This window comes from Gekko japonicus, unplaced genomic scaffold, assembly GCF_001447785.1.
Source record: "Gekko japonicus isolate JY-2015 unplaced genomic scaffold, Gekko_japonicus_V1.1 scaffold316, whole genome shotgun sequence".
NCBI lineage: Eukaryota > Metazoa > Chordata > Lepidosauria > Squamata > Gekkonidae > Gekko > Gekko japonicus.
In genome coordinates, this window is record NW_015169784.1 from 366,869 (window position 1) to 388,276 (window position 21,408).

A 21,408-nucleotide genomic window follows, 5' to 3' on the forward strand; every position below is an offset into this window, starting at 1 on the left:
TGTACTTTCTTCTTGAAGTGTTTTTAATTTAGGACTGCCACTCTTAGGTCAGCAATGGAATGACCCAGAAGATTAAAACGTTTTCCCGCTGGTTTTTGAGTGCTGCATTTTTTAATGTCAGTTTTATGTCTGTTTATTATTTGCATAGGTTCTGACCTATTTGTCTGATGTAGAGAGGAAGGGCATTGCTGACGTTTAATAGTATACATAACGTTGGAAGATGAACAGGCGAATGAACCTGAGACGATATATGGCTGCTGTTGTTCCAGTTATTGTGTTGTCAGAGTGGATATGAAGACAGAGTGGGCATTTTGGTTTGTTGCAGGCCCAAAGCTAATGCGGGGCCCAGCCCCCTAGCGTTTCTTCTGGGGGCCCTCCCTCCTGGGCTGGCCCCAAATTGAATTAATTAAATTAACATTGATTTAATTGGCTGCAGCCCCCTCCCAAAAAAATCCCCAGCTACAGGGCTGGTTTGTTTTAGGCCCTAGTCACAGAGTACATGTCCACGTCTGGAAAGATATTGCTGTGGGTGAGAAGGTTTGGAGGCAGAATATGGGCAAGAAGCATTAGATAGTGCTGGGGAGGAGCCAGTGGTCATGGTCCATGTTGGCACCAACGATGTGGGGAAATGCAATCGCAAGGTCCTGGAGGAAAAATTTAGGCTGCTAGGCAGGAAACTCAAGGCCAGGACCTCCAAGGTAGCCTTCTCGGAAGTGCTACTTGTTCCACGTGCAGGGCCAGAGAGACAGGCACAGATCAGGAGTCAATGTGTGGATGAGACGGTGTAGGGGGGAAGGGTTCAAGTTTGTTAGACACTGGGATACTTTTTGGAACGGGAGCTGTACAGAAGAGACGGTCTCCACTTGTCCTGAGAAGGAACCAGGCTGCTGGCGCTTAAAATCAAAAAGGTGGCAGAGCAGTTTTTAAACTGAATATTGGGAGAAAGCTGACAGGAGATTAAAAGTCTCTGACTCGGGATGGCTCATCTTGGAGAGATGAGGGGGTAGCTGTTGCTTTTCTACAGGGAGGTGGATTGGAATTGTCCATTGAGACCATGGCTAGTGATATGGACTGCGTGACAAGGTTTCGAGAGAGCAAGAGGAAGGTTCCAGGCTTAACATGTAAGGGAAATTATAGGTGTTTCTATACAAATGCTAGAAGTGTCCGAGGTAAAATCGGGGAGTTGGAGTGCTTGGTGTTGGGGGGAAATAGACATTGTGGGTATTTCAGAAACTTGGTGGGATAAGGAAAATCAGTGGGATACGGTGATTCCTGGTTATATATTATATCGGAAGGATGGGGGGGGAAGGGTTGGAGGTGGGGTGGCTCTGTATGTCAGAGAGGGTATACAGTCCCGTAAGATTGAGAGGGAAAGTGGTCACCACACCTCAAAAAGGATATTATAGCATTGGAAAAAGTGCAGAAAAGGGCAACTAGAATGATAAAAAGATTGGAACACTTTCCCTATGAAGAAAGGTTAAAGTGCTTGGGGCTCTTTAGCTTGGAGAAATGACGGCGGAGGGGTGACATGATCGAGGTTTATAAGATTATGCATGAGATAGAGCAGGTTGAGAAAGAAGTACTTTTCTCCCTTTCTCACAATACAAGAACTTGTGGGCAATCAATGAAATTGCTGAGTGGTTGGGTTAGAACAGATATCATTGTCCAGCATAGGTTATAGATTGTTAATGATGTGTTGAACGGGTTTGAGTTGAGAGCTGTATGTGACCACCAATGGTATTCCGTTGTTGTTTCGTTGATTGACAGTGTTTAGAATTAATTCACATAAATGTTTTAGGGGCCTATTTTTCATCAGATGCATTTTTGCTCTTGGCACAGCCCAAAATAACTACAACATGTAAAAATAATATTATTTATTGTATACAGCTGGCAAAAAGGTATTAACGGTGATATTCAAAATATTGTATTTATATGAAGTCAGTTTTCCAGAAGCTGGAGAAAACTGAGATGAGTTCGGCTGTGTAAACTATGAGGAATGGAAGTGCAGTTCTCTGACTTGTAAAGCATATGCTTCTGATGGATTGTCAAAATCTGTTCCGCTAGTGTGAATCTTGTATTCTGTGAAGTTTTCTGTGTGATTTCATGTAGGTATAATATTGTTACTGTTTATAGATTTGGATAACAAATAGTAATAGATACGTCTTTACCCCTGTTTGTGTTGATAACCATCTCAGCATTCAGGAATGCATGCACACACAGGTACTTGTCTGAGCCACACATTCATACATGGGTTTTAGTGCAAATGACAGGTATGCTAATCACGTGCCACACAGACCTTTTATGAAAGAACCATGGGACACCTCATCAAACAGCAGAGGAAAGAGGAGTATAAATGTGTTTGTGTAAAGTCATCCAGTGTGTTTCAAGCCATTTTTCAGCAGGCAGTTCTAGGAAGATGGGCTTCCTTCTCCTCTGAACTTACTGAATTTTCAGGAGTCTACAATCTGGATTTTTCTTCAGTCTCTGCTGAAAACTCCCAACACGCCAGAATTTACTTGGATACCAAGTACAAATTTAGAAACCAGGAGTTGAATCCAGCCAGCTTTTCCACACAGCCTCACTGAATTCCCTTTCGTACTACAGCCTCCATCCCGTGTGTCTTTTCTCCATGTAGGTCCCATGAGCTTCACTCTTGCCTTTCCTGGTGGTCAGGGGAGACCCTCTCCTCCCTTTTTCACCAGTCAGAAGGCTGGTTGGGTCCAACCCTATACCTGACTGTGTTAATCTTATGTTTTATAAATGTCTGAGTGTAATATCTTCCAGTTACAATGAAAATGTTGAGAAGTTGGGTTTGACTAAATGAATGGGACTAACCATGAAGATATTTGCAGCTGATTGGTAGCTGTACACATCATGTGAATGCATGTGGAGCATTTCTCAAATTTCATCCTGTTTAGAAGGAATGTGAACATTGATAAATTGTTTAGGCTATGTTGGTGTTATGCCATACCTAGAGAGCAATCCGTTTTCCTCACTGCTGTCACAATACCTTGCAATATTAAATCACCTCCAAACAGCAGCAGCAAACAGCATTTAAAGTAACAGTAATGAAAATTTTATTCCTTTTTCTTAGGCATAGCCTTTTAATTTGGTAAATGGGACAGGTACAACATAGAAATAAGCAGACAGTATGGGAGGGATACTGAGAATGTGAAAAACGTAGCCATGACCTTGAAAATGGTATCATAAAGCACCTTAAAGCAACTGTACTTTTCCAATACAGCTTTTGAGAGACCTCTTTTTAGATTGCTCAATATAATATATATTGTATTTCCTCTCCCTTAAAATGGGTGTACTAGTTAACCCAAGTTTTGTGATGCAAACAGAATTATGCTGTAAATTTATACATCTGTGTTTCCTTATATATAGATCAATCTTAAAGGGAGATATTATATAAATAGTATACATTGTATATATCCTGATTTCTCAGGATGTAACAAGTACAAGCTGTGATCTGCAGGTCAAATTTGAAGTGTATGATTTTGTGCTGAGTTCCTTTGAATGGGGAGATGAGATACATACAATAAAATATGCACATCAGATTTCATTCCAGTATTTCATTGTCCAACAGAGATTGCATTAACAAATACGTAAAAAGGTAAAGGTTTCCCTTGCTTGAAACCGACTCTAGGGGGCGGTGTTCAGTAACACCAAATGGTCATGTTAAAGCCAGGCTCCCCTTTACTTAGCCAGTAGCACATCATAAGAATCATGTCACTTTTATTTTTGTTAATTGCTCATTGATGCCAAGGTGGTGTTTTAAATATTTATTTATTTATTTATGAATTTTGACTTTTAGGCCACCTTCCCCCTGTAAAACAGGGCTCAGGGCAGCTTACAACAGTTTGTGATGAGCACAGCTGAACATTTTTTTAAAAAAATCAAAATATATTTAGTGAATGCATTTGCAAGCTGGCTGATTTTTTGCATTGCTGCCAGATTGATTGGGCCATCAGGTTGCTCAAGAGTGCAAGTGTGATGTTGCTCAAGCAACCATTTCTCTTTAAGTTATGACTCATAACTTATTTTTTTTTAAGTTTGGCAGACCATATAGACAATATGGATCAGTGGTTTTTCATACTTCCTACTATGCTGAAACCCAAGACCCAGTTAAGTGCGCGGACTCTAATCTGGAAGAACTGGGTTTGATTCCCCACTCCTCCACTTGCAGCTGCTGGATGACCTGGGGCAAGCCATAGTTCTGTCAGAGCTGTTCTCGAAAGAGCTCTCTCAGCCCCACCTACCTCACAGGGTGTCTCTTGTGGGGAGGGGAAGGGAAGGGAGTTTGTAAATTGCTCTGAGACTCTTGAGTGAAGGGCGGGGGGTATAAATCCCCTCCCTCCTCCTCCTCCTCCTCTTCCTCTTCTTCTTCTTGTATTGTCATTGTAACAGAAGGTTGTAGGGAGTGTTGTAGATGCTCACTGGACTCTCTATTACTCTTGGCATGCCTCTAACATGCTGCTATCCCCCTCTTGTCACAACTGCAAGGAAAGTAGTGGTTTTATGGGGGCTTGCCTGCCCTTACCAATTTCATTGAAGACCACTTAATAAGCTATCCAAGAATCCTGGAGCACAGCACAACTTGAAAACCATAGATTCAATTATAGATCTTTGTGGACTGGATAATAGTAAGGGCATATACAACTCCAAGTTGGGGCTCTACCAACAATGGCAATCTACTTGGGTGCAGTATACCAACATCTGCAAGGGCCAGATTTTCAGTGCTCTCACTAGGGTTCTTGCAGGTTTTTGACCCAGTAGAAAGCTGAATTCCTTAGAAAGATTTTGATTGGCACTGCATCCAAAGGGTTCATGGCGTTCTGATGGGAGGCTTGGCACACTGCAGGCTTGTGTGTACAAATTCTAACATGCAGTGTAGCTGCTGGTTGTATATTGTCTACAGTGAACTTAAGTTACTGACTCGAGTTCTCTAGCACTCCAGCTGTTAAATTGTTGACTTTCCACAACCTAGTTTAAATTTCAGTGGATGCAGTGTTCAGTAAAGGCAGAAAGTTGTTAATGCAGAGCTGATGGTCAAGTATCTGTTGAACCAAACACAACTAGGCTCTGGTGTAGAGAGTGAACAATGCCACCTTTTAACTGTGCCCTTATGAGCTTGTGCACAAAACTGTTAAAACTGCCAACTTTACTAGTTTGTAGTGAAAACCTGTTGTCAGCTAAGCTGCCAATAGTGTGGTGTGTGGTTCCCTTTCATGTGCATTCTTTCCCTTTTGCTTAATTGCCTCTTCGCTGCAACGCATATCTCTCAAGTCCACTGGAGGAGTTGCTATGTCTCAACACAGAAAGAGTCGTGGGAAGCATCTTACCTGTTTTGCTTTTGCAGCCGTTCTCAGCTGAATGCCCCCGCGCGGGAACCCATGTAATTGGGTACTACGTGGGGGGGGGGGTGTATACGAATGCCCTATAACCTATTATGCGCATAGATCACCCGCCATTCCTAACAGTGTTCATGTTACTGCATCTATAGCTTTTCAATAAAAGTAAAACCTTCCTGGAAGCGTGTACTTGGTTGTTTTGCTGTGGGTCTTGACACCTGTTTAATATTTCCTGATGACAGACAGGTGACATTGAAATCTGGTGAGCAATCAGGGTGACCAGCTGCAATTTGGGGAGTTGGGGGATGTTTATTTAGCCAAGGTCCTTGGGGGGCAAGAGTTCTTAGTATGACTTTTTTATATCTCCCCCCCCCCACACACACACACACACACAGCTAGGGAAATATGAACCTGTCATGGTTTTCTCACCTGCCAACCTGATGCCTCTACCCTGCCTAAGTTCTTGCCTTTATCCCTTTAAACTGTGTCAGGCACAACTTTGTTGCTCACCAAAGCTTGGGAATTCTTGTCTTTAAAGGTGAAAAAAAATGATTATGGATGAAATTAAAACATGTAAATTGGGGGGAGGCATGTATTCATTCAAAGATGGAGGACTTTCGTTACTTACTGGAATAAGCTAAAACCAGAGAAAGATGTGAAAGCTGAGATGCTGTTATGTATTTAGGTTCCAGCATTTCCTTGCCTAATAAATTTGATATACTGAATTTAGGAGATGTTATGAAGGTTGACAGTGTTTAGATATTAAGATTTAAGGGTCACCATTCAGTTGACATGGTCAACTGATGTGGTTATTTATATGAGCTTGGTGTCATTGTACCATTTAGTATATTTGTACACTTCGTTTTTCTTTATGCTTTGTAAAAAAAATCACCAACTTTTTTTAAAAAGCTCACGTATTTTCTTGTGACACTGCACAGAAAACAGTCATTCCATAGAAACTTCTGATACATTTTAGACATTTTTCTAAAGCTGACGACAGCTTTCACAACCCAGCGATTGTCTCGGTGTCCCTTCCCCAAGCACCCCCTTTTAGCATCATTTCCTTTTCTTATCAGGGATGCGCCACCTCTTCTTGCAGCATCTTTGATTAACGCAGCAATCAGTGATCTGCTGCAGACAGATCTTCGTGATTTCAAAAAGCAGCATATGGAAGGGGAGGAAGCCGGAGACCCCGGGACAGCTTTCTGTGAGTACGCTTCCCTTACACTGGAAAACCTGCAGTATATGAATCCTGAACTCACACTGCGCTCTGGGGCCTCCTGACACCTTTTCTGGTGCCCACCAAGTGTTTTTAAGAAGTGGGAGGGGCCAGGTAGGGCTTTCGCCCTGTAAGCCTTCTGATTGACTATTGGAGATTTGATTGGCTGGCAAGATTTTTTAAAAGTGTTGCTTTGGCAGCAGTTGCCACCACAGCGCAAGGATCTGTGCTGTGTTATTGAAGTTAAGCTATGGCAATCATTTTGTGGCTGGCTCCGCCTCCTGCAGCAGCCATTTTGTGGCAGCCATTTTGTTGTTGCACCCACTATGCCGTGTCGGTATTCCAAATATACCTACAGGCTCAAAAAGGTTTAAGCTGTTGATGCAAGGTGCAGATTTAGAACTACTGCTTTTGTAGTACACGATTACATGGCAGTTCCTTTGTGCAAGATCTGGTCTAGGAGAAGAGCAAACCTGAATCTTGATAAGAACTGACAAATGGTTGCAACAGGTCTGCAGGAAGCTGTGAGGCAACTCTGGCCGGTATGATTAGCAGTATTCGTCTGTTCACACTAGGAAGTCCTTTATTGTTCAAGGAACAGCAAGAAGCTGAAACAACGTGGGTCACTCTGTTTTCGATGAGCCAGTGAATTTGCCACAAAGTGACTGATAAAAGCCCCTCTTGCCTCTCAGATCATCTGATTTCCCCCTCCTCATATAATTATGCTGGCTTCCTGTATCTTTTCTGCAAGCCTGCACATATTTCTCTTTCTTACCCTTAAAGCTCTCAGTGGTCTCTTCATACCTCATCTTTCTGTCTGTATTGCCTCTGAGATCCATGCCTGTGAACGTCACTCACCCAACTCTCATACCCTTCGTTGCCAACAAGTCTTCTCTTTTAAACATCTTTGCTCATTTTCTCTTGATGCCCCTGATGCCCAAGACTCCTTCACAGGACATCTGTGTGGTCACCAAAGTTCCCTCTAAGCTGAGTTAGTGGGATCTAGCTCACAGTTTTTTAGCCTGCAGCTCACACGTTTTTGTCTCCTCTCTGGAAGGATATGGCTCCAGAGCAGACTAATTTATGCAGCGGCCGAATCACTCGCTCACAACTTTAATGCCAGCAGCTCACAAAGTAGAATTTCTGTTCACGAGACTCCACACCTTAGAGGGAGCATTGGTGGTCACCTGTCTCTCCTCTGTCAAATCCCACCCGTTGTTGAAGAGCTCTGATTATGAGGAACAGCAAGGGAGAACGGGTGCTACTGAGGCGTGGCAGATATGATTTTGGGTTTTACACATCATGGTGGTACTGAAAAAATTGAAGAGGGTGAGAAAGAGAAAATGAGTAGGAGCACGAGACTTTAGACCAGGGATCCTCAACCTTTTTGAGCCTGTGGACACCTTTGGAATTCTGACAAACAAAACGAAAAAACATCCGTGAACATCAGACCCCAAAGTACCAACAGTCGAAGTATAAGCTAGTGTCTGTTTGAGGTGCATACAATTCACAGATGTACAGAATACAGTTGGTAATGTTTGTTTGAAATGTGTACAGTTCACAAATGCACAAAATGCAATATCAATAGATCATAAGAAAAATCCTATTCGGCATCGTTTCCTGATTTATTTTTAACGTTTCAAATGGAATTCTTCCTCAGGAAACATCCTGTAGAGAGCAGTATTTTACAGGAGTAGAGAGATTATATCCGTTTTCAGCAAGAGCTGTGTTTAAAAATTAGAAATGTAAATACTGACTCTGAACAATAATACAGATACAAGTTTTAAAACAAGTTACACACTTACAGTCACCTTCCTTCCTCTCTCTCGTCTCACTTGCTGAAATTTCGTGTTTAAAGGACCTGTGTTTTTTGCTTGTGTGAAAGCTAATATGTACATAAGTGATAGTGAACAAATAACAAAAATAAAGAACACCATGGTTTTAGCAGATGCTAGAAAGGACTTATTCTTGTGCTCAAGTAGTCTTCGAGGCTACTTTTCCCTCTGAACAAAGGGAAGTAATGTTGGCTCCATCTGCTGGGACAGATGAAAAGTGCGTGTCATTTAATAGCATTGAGAATGACCCCTGAGTTAGGTCCCTGGTCTATCTAGCTTAGTATACTGTGATTTTCAGTGGCTCTTCAAGGTTAATATGGACTTCAGGATATGTGGCTTTTCCTAGAAAATAGTCATTTCTCTCTTTTATTATTCAAGGCCTTTTGTTGATGGGGACTGAAGATAGATTACCCCAAATGCTCAGCATTCTGAGAATTGCTTCAAATTATTATGTTTCATTTTTTGTGCTAGTGCTTGACGGAGGACCTTTGCAGCACTGTTTCTTTAACAAGCTCTGGGATGTTTGTTGCAAATGGCAGAAGCAGCTACCACCACTGAAGCCTCTGGAACGCTACCTCCAGATCTCCATCCATGCAACACGCAATTCCCGCCGGAAGATGGAGGACAGGCACGTTTCCCTTCCGGAATTTAATCAGCTCTTTGGCATGACGGTGAGGGTTCTGTTTGTTTCTCGGGCCGAAATAGGTACTGACAAATGCCATTCCCTCCAAAAACACTCTTCCCCATGCCCCAGTGGAGAGAGTCAGTCAGCAAGCGGCAACTGTAATGCATTTCCTCTGCCATTAGCCATGTTGCAGCTTCTCATTGGCTTATTTGGTAGCCAATCTCAAGCCCCATTGTTCAGTGCATTGATACCATGGGATGGGACTATAGAAGATTGGAGCTTCCAAATGGGGAGCTCCATGACTGCTTCCTTTGCCAGATCAGTGTGGTGTGGGGTTAACCAAGCCATGTCAGCCAGGCAAATGTGAGCAAGGAAAGCCTGGATCATGTTGAATTCCTAAGATTTGCAAAGGAAATGCTGTAGAATCAATATATACATGTACCTCACAGTTGTTGTCTTCTGCTGGAACCTTTGGCAGGAAAGTGTAACACAGAGGCACGCACGAGGAAATAAGCCCCCCCCCCCCAGTATTAATATCAGATGATTTGCTGTATAAAAATGAGATAATTGGAATGATCAGGGGTTGTTTCGTAGAAAAAGAGCTAGGGGAACTCATTAGCATAACTCATTAGCATATGCCACACCCCCTGACATCACCGGAAGTGTGTCATAAGGCCACACACCCCGCCCCCAACGGTCCCGGCCGCCACCGCCGGCCTTGCAGCTCCACTGCCGAGCCCCATGAGGGGCCCGGCGGTGGACCTGCAAGGCCGACGGGAGTGCAAGGAAGCCCCGCAAAGGCCCTCCCTGGCCCCAGGCAGGCAGGGGTGGGGAGAGGCGGGGAGGAAGCAACTTACCCTCCCTCTTCTCCTGCCTCCTCCTGGCTGAATGAGGGCCGGAAGCGGGGCGGCCGGAAACAGGGGGCGGGGCTTTGTCATGTGCCCCGGCCCCCGTACCTCACCCGGGGGAACTGCGATCCCCCCCGAAATGACCTCTGGGAATGATAAATGAATGTTGATAGTTACTGGAATGAGCAGGAGCCAGTTCCTTGCAAGTGGTTCTTTTTGCGGCCATGTTAAACAGAAAATGTGTGAAGTGGGCTATCATTTCACAGTTGTTGATGTGGAAAAACAGTTGTACATGACCACAGAACCTTGCTTGCATTTTTTCTAGCCATTGTGGCTGTTGGGAATCATAGCTTTAAGAGATTAAGGGGTACCTTGCTGAAAAATCAGTGAGTGGGATTATGCCTCCACATTCCCAGCCACTAGGGATGTTCTGCTCCAATCACAGCTGCATTTACGCATGCAAGTTTCATTCCATTTGTGTTCCAGTAAACTGGAGGGTTGGGTTTTTTGGCTCTGATTCAATCCCAAGCATCTCAGTTTGCAGGTGTTAGGCAAGCTCTCTGCTTATGACTCTAGTTTTAGGTGGGTTGCATTGGAAGAGCAAGATTTCAGTAGCGCCTTGAAGACCAACAAGATTTCCAGGATACAAGCTTCCAAGGGTCAAAGCTCCCTTTTGACTCTCAAAAACGTATACCCTGGAAATCTTGTTGGTCTTCAAGATGCTACTGGATTGGACTTGCTTATGAACTTGGAGACCAGCTGCCAATCAGAGCTATCAGTCATTGACTCAGTAAAAGGCTGCTACATATGCTCATAAAGTACAAAACTATTTAAAAGTAATAAGATCAGTGGAGGTCAAAGTTCAGAGGGAGAGCTCATGTAATATGTGCAGAAAGTCCCAGGTTCAATCTCCGGCATGTAACGGATCTTCGGTAGAGAACTGGGGAAGTCCTCTCTCCGCTGGAGACCCTGGAGAGCCACTGCAAGTCAGGATAGATGATAGCAAACTAGAAAGCTCGGGGCATTTTCATGTGTTCAAGGAGTCTTTCTCATCTCTTGACATGTCCCACTGAAAGGATGGCGTGGAGAGAGCATACTTTGCTGTGTTTGACGGTCACGGTGGAGTCGACGCCGCTAACTATGCGGCAGCTCATTTGCATTTCAACATCGCGCATCACAAGGAGATTGTGAAAAACCCAGCAGAGGCCTTGAAAGATTCTTTCCAGAAAACAGACGAAATGTTCCTTTCTAAAGCCAGAAGGGAGGTGAGTGGTTGGAAGCAAGCGAACAATAGTTTTGAACAATTATTTGCATGCTGGGTGGTGGGAGGGAAGACGGGGAGCGGTAAGTGCATCCCCAGACAATTACTCTTTTGTAACAGCATAGCTTCTATTAGTTTGCTGGATATCCCATATAAATATTTTATTGGTTCACTTAATACACATTATCCTATGAATCACTTTCCAGAAATCTGAGGAAATGAATTTTTTAAATTCAGGTCAGCACAGATCTCTAGCTGGACCTTTCCAGAAAAGTAGCCATCTGTCTCTGGCTAGGCTGATGAAATGGTGTTTTCTCCCTTCTTCACTTCAGACCGAGAGGGGGGTGTTGACAAGATATAATATGCAAGCCAAGAATTAGGAGAACCACAATCCTTAAAGCTGGGTTTTGGCTGCTACAACTGATCTCTTCTTTGTTCCTCAGGAGAATGAGGGAGCTTGAAATACAAGCACGGTAATTGCTCTACCAATATCTCCAAGGAGGAAAAAAGACCAATTTAAGTCATTGATTTCAATTGATTTTGTGATTATTTCCTGAACAAGAGAATGCAACAAACAAAATATTGGTTTGCAACTAAACAGCCCTTAGACTATATAGAGCACAATCCAAAACTTTGGACATATGTGGTCCACATGTCTTTTACCCCACAAGTTTATCTGTGTGGATATAAGTTGAGCAGCTGTGAAATGAATGGATTGCTGTTTGGATCTCTTTTTACTCTTAAAAGAACACAAAGCAAAACAACTTATTTGGTGACTAAATTACTTAAACTTTCCAAAATTAAGATCTTATTGTTTCTCAGGAGGATGGGGTTCCCCTCCATGACATGAAACATAGTGGGAAATCCCATCAGTGTTCTGCCTGGTTTTCGCTGGGTTTGTTCCACTGGCTCTCTCAGAGAGTAAATCGGGGGCCTTTGGAGTTAAAATGGTGGCCCTCTTGCAGGCGGCACCAATTTATTCTGTGATTTCAAGTAGATGAGCTTAGCACTGGAGTGTTAGTGTGTGATGGATGCCCTTTTATATTTGTAATAGAAAGACAGAACTTGATCTTTCTCTGTAATCAGGTGGGTGTAAGTACTACGGGTTTTGTTCTTGCAGCCCTAACCTCCCTCGTTTAAAGCACCACCATTTAGTGCCATCGTTAACAGAGCAGGCATGGAATGATAAAAGTGTCTGTGAGCTTCGATAGAGTGCCGTTTACTCATAACTGAGGGATTGCTGCCCTGATCTGGATGGCCCAGACTAGCTCCATCTGATTAGACCTCAGAGGCTAAAGCAGGGTCGGCCCCGGTTAGTACTTGGATGGGAGACCACCAAGGGGGTCCGGGGTTGCTATGCAGAGTCAGGCAACAGGAAAACACCTCTGTTCATCTCTTGACTTGAAAACCATAGCGGGTTGCCGTAAGTCAGCTGTGACTTGACGACACTTTCCACCACCACCCTGTCCCTTCTCACTTGGGGTTAAAGATCAAGGCAGATGACAAAGATTCTCCACAGTTTCACTTCATAGCATTTCTCTTGAACTCTTTGTGTGTGTGTGTGTGTGTGCGTGCACATAACTTCGCATCTCCCTTCATGGTATCCTTAAACACTCTCCAATCATTTTTTTAAAGCACTTCCATCCCACTGCTAAGACTTTGTTTGTACCCATTATTTCCGGCTGCTACTGTGTTTGTAACCATGAAGTTTAACATGAAGGAATGTTTGTAAAAACCAGCCACGATCTTTAGTACCTTCTTCCAACACAGTTGCCTTTAGACTCAGATAATGATCTTAAGAACACTGTGTATTATTTATAAAATGCTCTTCTGTGCAAAATGCGTGAAACATTTTGTAATAAAATCAAATAAAAGTAAATCTGAACAACAAAAAAACTTAAATCAAAGAGGAGACATCAGGCCAGCACTTCCATGTTGTAAAAAACAGGCAGCCCCAAGTCTGGGTGGTTGTGTGTGACTGTCTGGAGCAACAATCCACAACCTTTTTGAGCCTGTGCACACCTTTGAAATACTAATACAGGATGCTGGGTGCAATCACAAAATGGCTGCTGCCAGAGGCAGAGCCACACAGACGCTAGAAAATAAGAGTGTTAATTTAAACAATCCACTAGGAAACAGGAGAGAGAGACAGAATAGTACCGACACTGTGGTGGCAGCTCCCACTGGAGCAACTTCGTTTTAATTTGCACAGCTAATCAGAAACCATGCTGGGCAAGAGCCCCACCCACTCTCTGAAAAGCTTGGGCCAGTCACATGGTGTCCTTGGGCCAGTCACATACTCTCAGCCTAACCTACCTCACATGGTTGTTGTGAAGATAAAATGGAGGAGATATAAGTTGCTTTGGGTCCCCACTGGGTAGAAAGGTGGGGCATAAATGAAGTAAATAAATAAATAATAAAATAGTTTGGAAAATTGACCATGAGATTTGGGCTGTAACAGTGGAACTGGGGGAGGAGGAGGAGGACAGAGTGTGTAACAATAACTAACTTCGGAGGGTGGCCGTGTTGGTCCGCAGTAGAACAGCTGGATACAAGTCCAGTAGCACCTCCACAAGCTTTTCAAGGTATGAGCTTTCTGGAGTCAAAACTTCCTTTGTATCTGATGATGGAAGCTTTGACTCTTGAAAGCTCGTACCCCCAAAATCTTGCTGGCCTCTGAAATGCTACCGGACTTGCATCTAACAATAACTAGCATTTTATTCCTTAACAGGTATTTTGAATGACCCGACAGAGCTGATCACACTGTGTGAATTTGCTGTAACTGTTTTTTTTCTGCATCCCTGATGGAACGTCTCGGGCACCTGAGGGCTCAATAACGAGCACTGATTTCCCCTCTGCAGTTACGTTTCAGACATTCAGGCCCTCTTTAAGACATGTTCTCCCCTTCCTGCTCCACAGAAGCTGCGCAGTGGGAGCACCGGTGTGGCTGCCTTGATTGTGGGGAACAAGCTACACGTTGCTTGGCTGGGGGACTCCCAGGTCATGCTGGTGCAGAAGGGGAAAGCTGTAACCCTGATGGAGCCTCATAAGCCAGAGAGAGAGGTAACTGCAGCTCCTCTGCCTGCCACAGCTCTTTTGAATGGATTTTGATGCTTATTTATCTGATGGTATCTTTCCTCCATGTATGTGGAAATAACATGACTCTAAATATATTTATCTGTGTGTGTAGATATTCCTTTGAAAGTGGTGGTATTTAAGAACAAAATGGTAGAAATAGGGGATGCAGATCATTACATAAAATGAGTGTGTGCATTAAACATTTAGTAGCGAGAGATGTATTTCAAAGTTATTAATGGGACCTCATTGCTGGGTGACCTTGGGCCAGTCACACTCCCAGCCTAACCTAACCTCACAGGGTGGTTGTGAGGATAAAATGGACAAGTGGGAGAATGTTGAAAGCCACTTTGAGTCTCTATTTGGGAGAAAAGTGGCGTATAAAGTAAATTAAATAAATCAATACTTTTTTTCTAGTTAATTACAGATACAGTAAAAACACTACCAGTGTCATGTACTAATTGGAGACTAGGACTGGGAGTAGCTTTTTGGATAACCTTGAGCCCAGTCATTCTCTCTTTCAGACCAACCTACCTCCCAAGGGGGGTTGTGAGAATAACATGGAGGAGAAGAGAACTATGTATGCTGCCCTGAACTCCTCAGAATAATAATAATAATAATATACTTTATTGTCATTGTACATAGTACAACGAAATTAAGATGCAATCATTCGGTGATCTACAACCATACTCATATACACTCACACAACCATTCACAACCAAAGGAGGACAGGATAAAAATGTAGTGAACAAGAAGAGCTCTTGCATGTTTCTCTCCAGTGCAATCAGAACTTACAATTAGGGGTCTGTGCTCAGTATATACAGATCAGAGATCTATATTCGGCTAACGAAATAGCCTCACCCAAATAAAAGCCTTTATTATTCAATATTATTTTAATTATTGAATGATTTGATATACCCGAATTCCAATACAAAAGCGAACTGGTATTTGGAAGTATTCGAAATACCGGTATTTTTTGGGTTCCAATAGACCCGAATTGGGGGGGGGGGGAGGCGGGACACAATTTTTTTGCACACCCATACGTACAGTGTCATTTCCTTGGGATTTTTGTTTTGCCCTGTTACAGCCCCATCTCCATTGGCAGTGCAATATAAATAGTAAATAATACTAATGTATGCCCGGAGTAGCTGTATGACAGCTGATTCAGCACCTCCGTCTCCAGTGCACTCTAGGAAGCTAAAGAACTACTGAGCAAAGTTTGAGTCCCTTGGCACCTTTAAGACCAACAAAGTTTAATTCTGGGTATAAGCTTTCGTGTGCGTGCACACTTCTTCAGATTCTTCAAAACTACCGATTAGAGATTATTATCTCACCTGTTCTTCCAAAAGAGTTCAGAACAGCATACAGGATCCTGTTCTTTTATCCTCGCAATAGCCCCATGGGAAAAGCTAGAGAAAATTGCATTCCCTGGGAGTAGGGGTGTGCATTCAGATCTACCAGCACCGAAAATATACCCAAGAAATACCTTATTGGGACTTTTCGGGTATATTTCAGCTTCTCAATGTATCGGGGGTTTCTCAGGAAAACCAGGGGAAAATTCTGAGAAAATCCTGGATATATTTGGGGATTTTGGGTAGATCTAAAAACAGCTGTTTGTTGGGCAGGCTTATGCAGTCACTTTAAAGGGACTGCAGAAGTCAGCCTGAGGATCAGTCAAGGTGGTGGGGAGCTGTCAACTGAGAACTCCCCACTGCCTGGGCTTTGGCTGGCTTCTCTCGTAGCCCAGTTTAAACTGGGCTGCAGGAGAAGCCAGCCCAAGATCAGCTGGGTCAGCGGGGAGGTGAGAGCTCCCCGCTGGTGCAAAAATTGCACACCCCTGCCTGAGAGTAAAGCCCCATTGAGTAGATCTGAGTAGGATTTGGACTATATCTGCTTAGCTTTTGGGGGCTCAGGCACTTTGGCCCCTCCTGGCTTTTTTCACTCTCCACAGGAGTGGCTTGATGGGATTTTTATTGATTGATTGCAGGATGAGAGACAACGGATTGAAGCCTTAGGAGGCTGTGTGACCTATATGGACTGCTGGCGTGTCAACGGGACCCTGGCTGTTTCCAGAGCGATTGGTAAGCAAGATCTTGAAGCTGCTCAGCCTATCATAGAATGACCCTTTGATGGAACATTGCTAGCCTGTCCAGTGTGACTCAGGGTGTGTGTGTGTGTGTCTGTGTGTCTTTCCCCCACCACATATTTTGCAACTTTCATAGCAAATAAACTATGTCAAAAAAACACTCTCAAACTCCAGACAATCCAAAACTAAAAACTGGAATCTTATGCAGGGTTACTCCAGTCAAAGCTCACTGATTTCTGTGGACAGACTGGAGTAACAGTGTAGGATTGCACCGCAAACGACTTCCAAATTGATGGAAATAGTTTTTGGACATCAGCTGGCTTCTGTGGAAGTCTGAAACGAACAGGACGAGGCACACACATCTCTCCCAGATCTGCAGAAAGCCATTTAGTTTTCTTATTAACAGAGACGGCAGCATTTGTTAACCTTGGACTCGGCTGCTGCCGTTATTGCTCCTGCATTAGTAATGGCTCTGTGGAGCGCATTGCCATAGCAGCACACACCTGACAGTACGGGTTGAAGAAGAGAGCTTTTCTGGTTCCTTCCCTGAAGCATCTCTAATAATACAGTTCTGCATCCTTGGCTGGCCCAGGTGTGTGTTAATATCTGAAACCAGTGTCGATGGCTACTGTTCAGTTGCATGTTTGAATATTTAAATATGCCTGCAGTAAGAATCAGTGTGACGTAATGATCTAGTGTGTCCAATTAGGGCCAGGGAGAACCAGGATCATATCTCCACTCAGCCATGATGCTCACTGGGTGACCCGGGGTCGGTCTGTCTGTCTCTCTCAGCCTAACTTGCAGGGTTGTTGGGAGAGTAAAACAGAGGAAGAGAACACCATTTGTGTGGCCCTGGGCTCTTCAGAGGAAGGGTGCAATTTAAAAATGTGACATCTATTCATGTATATTGAATGCCTTATACTGAATCAGACAATTGGTTCATCAAGGTCAGTCTTGTCTGCCCTGACTGGCAGCAGCTCTCCAGGGTCTCAGGCAGAGGGTCTTTCACATCACCTGCTGCCGGATCCTTTTTAACTGGAGGAGCTAGGGATTGAATCTGGGTCCATATTGTGTTACTGAGCCACTGACCCTTCCCAACATTACAACATCTCCGTTCTGCCATTCCATCAATTAAAAAAATCAATCATTAGTCAATAACAAGAGCTGTCAGCCAGATAATAAGGTACTGCCTTCATCTCTAGACTCCAGCATCACACTGAAGGACTGTTTTTTAATTATGCAATAAAACACTGGCAAGACAGGCTACCTTTGGCAGGGGGTTCCACAAGCGGAGCGCTGCTCTTTTGACAGCTCAGTGCAACAGCGCCTGGGAGAGCTTCAGGGAACAATGCAATGCACAACCCCAGTCTTATCCCATTGAACTGAATGAGCTTAGATTGGAGTAATGCTGTACTGGTTCCAACACAATACATAACAGGCCACAATGTGGCCATCACGCACGAGCTTTGTGTTGCCTGTTCCTTTTTCTTCTTTCCGCACATTTTAAAGCCTTTCTTTGCTTCCCATCCACATGTCTTTTAAACATAGGTATGCCCCAGCCAGGGCTATTTTTGGGCAGGAACGCACAGGAACGGAGTTCCGGCTGGCTGCTGAGTTGGCCACACCCAGCAGGAACTCATTATCATAATAGGCCACACCCAACAACAGGAACTCATTAAGATTGGCTACATTAGGGGTGTGTGGCCTAACATGCAAAGGAGTTCCTGCTACAAAAAAAGCCCTGGGTTTTGACAGCAAACAAGGTAAACAGAATAAGAAGCAAAAGGTGGGTGTGGCTGGATGAGCACACTTCTGGTAACACGGGGGTGCGGCCTCATATGCTAATGAGCTGTGCTGTCAGGGGTGTGGCCTAATATGCTAATACATTTCTGTTGTTGGGTGTGGCCAATTATGCTAATGAGGTCCTGCTGGGCTTTTTCTACAAAAAAAAGCCCTGGCCCCAGCCATATATAAAGCAAGGGATATGACTTAAACTGTTGAAGGGATGATAGATTCAGGTAGGTAGCCATGTTGGTCTGAAGCAGCAGAACAAGGTTTGAGTCCAGGGGCACCTGTAAGACTAGTAAAGTTTTATTCAAGGTTTAAGCTTTCATGTGCATGCACACTTCTTCAGATACAGTGAAACAAGACGCCTTGTTTCACTGTATCTGAAGAAGTGTGCATGCACATGAAAGCTTAAACCTTGAATAAAACTTTGTTGGTCTTACAGGTACCCCTGGACTCAAGCTTTGTTCCGTAGAAGGGATGGTGAGCAAAGGATGCTCTTGCTCCCCCTCCCCACATTCCCTCTTCCCCATTGGCTTAGCTCCCAGCCAGGCTCGCTTCCAGGGCTAGTGCCCAGGAACTAGTGCTGCTCTGGGCCTGATGAGCCGTGGACAAAGTATAAGCGAGTGGACAGGACAATGCCTAGAGAGATGGAGTAGGACCAACTTCACCCTGTTTGTGACCAAGTGTGCTGCCCCCACCCCCTGCTGCGCGCATTTGCCCAAATGTGCGCACTGCATCCTACACATGCAGAAATCATATGCACACAAATACCAACCTCACAGTTGTGAATAGAGCTCATCTGTCTGGTCTGTGCGCCTTGTGCCCATTGAATCAAACAACCCTGGGAAGGGAGAGTGTCTGGTGAAGGTTCACCATCCCAACCCAGATGCCCATTTTGTACTTCAGAATCACATTTGTGGACCCACTTTAGACATGATGGTGAAAGTAGACCTGTGTTTAATGTCATGGATCATACCCACTCTGGCCTCATGGGTGTGAGATCTTGAAAAATAAATCTGAGATTCCCAGAGATCCAACAGAGGTTGGGGTGGGTGGGTGTATTCATGAATGTTCTAGTTTCTAACTATCATAAATCCAAGGTGGCTTGGGTAGAACATTCAAGGAGTGTTGAGGGAGAGACCTGGCAAGAGTGGGTTCTGCACACGGCCTCGTAGGTTGCGGCCAGATTTGACTAAAGTACTATCCAAGGGAAAATCTGGATGCTGTTTTCTGAGCTAAAAATTTGAGGAATTTAAGGGAAGCCTTAAAATATTTCTTATACCCCTTCTCAGTGAGACTTCTCTGGTGACTTTGTGAGTGTCCTAATGCTTCTGGCATTGCATCTGTCACTCAAACTTGCCTTCTTTTGAGAGGTTTTTGTTCGTGTGTATGTGTGTTAGATGCTGTCAAGTCGCTTCCTACGTATGGTGACCATGAATGAATGACCTCCAAAACATCGTATCATTGACAGCCTTGCCCAGGTCTTGCAAACTGAGGGCTGGTGGCTTCCTTGACTGAGTCATTCCATCTCATGTTGGGTCTTCCTCTTTTCCTCCTGCCTCCAACTTTTCCTAGCATTATTGTCTTTTCCAGTGACTCTTTGTCTTCTCATAATGTGACCAAAGCACAATAGCCTAAGTTGAGTCATTTTAGCTTCTAGGGAAAATTCAGGCTTATTTAGGACCTACTTATTTCTCTTTTTGGTGGTCCACAGTATCTGTAAAACTCTCCTCCAACACTACTTTCCAAAGAAATCAACTTTCTTCCTATCAGCTTTCTTCATTGTCTGACTTTCACACCCATACATAGTAATGGGGAGTATGATGGTATGAAATTATCTTTTCTTCTCATATTTCATCTTAAATAAAGGAATGTCTTGGGGGGGGGAGTAATGGGGGTGGCCAGAAAGCAATACCATGTGTGAATTTAGACATCTCTTCTCCCTCGTCCATCTATTAGGTGACTTGTTCCAGAAACCTTATATCTCTGGCTGTGCGGACGGTGCATCATTTGAGTTGACGGGTGCCGAAGATTATGTGCTTCTAGCCTGTGACGGGTTCTTTGATGCCATCAGACCCTTTGAGGTGGTGGACCTCGTTCTGGAGCACTTAACCCAAAGCCAAGGGGATGGCCTCAAGGCTGCTGAGAGGTTGGTGGCCGCAGCCAAAGAGAGTGGCTCCAGCGACAACATCACCGTCCTGGTGGTGTTTTTAAGGGAGCCCCAGCATGTCTTGGCTGACTGCCTCAGAGACCCCAGAAGCTGTTCCGCTGAGGATTGTGCAGCAGACTCACCCTTTAACTTTTTCAGCTCTGAAATGACAGGCTAGAAACAATGACCAAATCTGCTCAAAGTGCAACATCCAAACGCATGCAAGTAAAACAGGCCCCTTACCACTGGCGACAAAGACTGTTGAGTGGCGGACAAAATGGCCCGACTTGAGTGTCCAGATTTTCACTGCAAAGATGGGCAACCAGCATCTGGAATGCGCAGCGTCAGTGCAGATGAAGGTTCACCTGACTGTTCTCCACACGTCTTTTCCTCTCTCCCTCACCCCCATGGAAAACTAACATATCGGGGAAAGGATTCCAGCCTAGCTTTCTCCCCGACGTGCTACTTTTCTTTTCTCCGCACAGGGAAACTTCCGTATGGTGGAGCCCTCCACCACTTGAGCTTTCCTCCTGTGGTCTGAAGTGGTTCAGCTCAGACACTGGGAACCAGACCTTAAGAGAGCCGTAATTGGTTTGTGCTTTTACGACCCTGGTCATATCTCTGAGCCTGGCTCCAGTGTCTCGGGAGGTGGGGAAGAGTCTATAAGCTATAGATGAATCCTTGGGACTGTCTGGGATCATTTGGAATAGCACTTAAAGAGGACTGCATTTAGCTACTTCGTTATTATGTCTTGTGAATAAGCTACCATTGCCATCACCAAAGACTCGCTAATTCCCGCATACGCATTCAGTGTTAAAGTGTTGGAGAGTGGGCTCTTATGCTCTAGTCTATAACATGAACCGAAGCAGTCCCCTTTGCTTCATTGCTTACCAAAGAAAGACAGTGAATAATGTGTTTGTGAAGCTCAAGGGAAAAGAGATTTAAATGAAAAATGTCAGCAACAAAAAATCCACCAATAGTGAAATCCTACATAGAGTTACTGTAGTCCAAATCCATTGATTTTAATGGGCTTAGAGTGGAGTAACTCGCCATAGGTTTGCACTGTAAGACGCCAAACAAACGGCATGGGAAACTCCCGTATGGACATGCGGCTGTCTGTTAACTAGCTTCATGGTGGCAGTGGAAATATAGAGGGCTGCAACTG

General features: G+C 44.2%; 1 protein-coding gene across 1 annotated transcript in view; it reads left to right on the forward strand.

Moving 5' to 3' along the window:
• Positions 1–20,822, forward strand: part of PPM1F (protein phosphatase, Mg2+/Mn2+ dependent 1F) — a 39,121-nt gene extending 18,299 nt beyond the window's left edge. The window contains exons 3-8 of the mRNA XM_015416894.1: positions 6,434–6,564; positions 8,883–9,082; positions 10,961–11,149; positions 14,065–14,208; positions 16,208–16,301; positions 20,054–20,822. Coding sequence (XP_015272380.1) covers positions 6,434–6,564; positions 8,883–9,082; positions 10,961–11,149; positions 14,065–14,208; positions 16,208–16,301; positions 20,054–20,421 — 1,126 coding nt within the window. The 3' untranslated portion in view covers positions 20,422–20,822. The remainder of the gene's footprint in view (positions 1–6,433; positions 6,565–8,882; positions 9,083–10,960; positions 11,150–14,064; positions 14,209–16,207; positions 16,302–20,053) is intronic.
• The last annotated feature ends 586 nt before the right edge of the window (positions 20,823–21,408 follow it).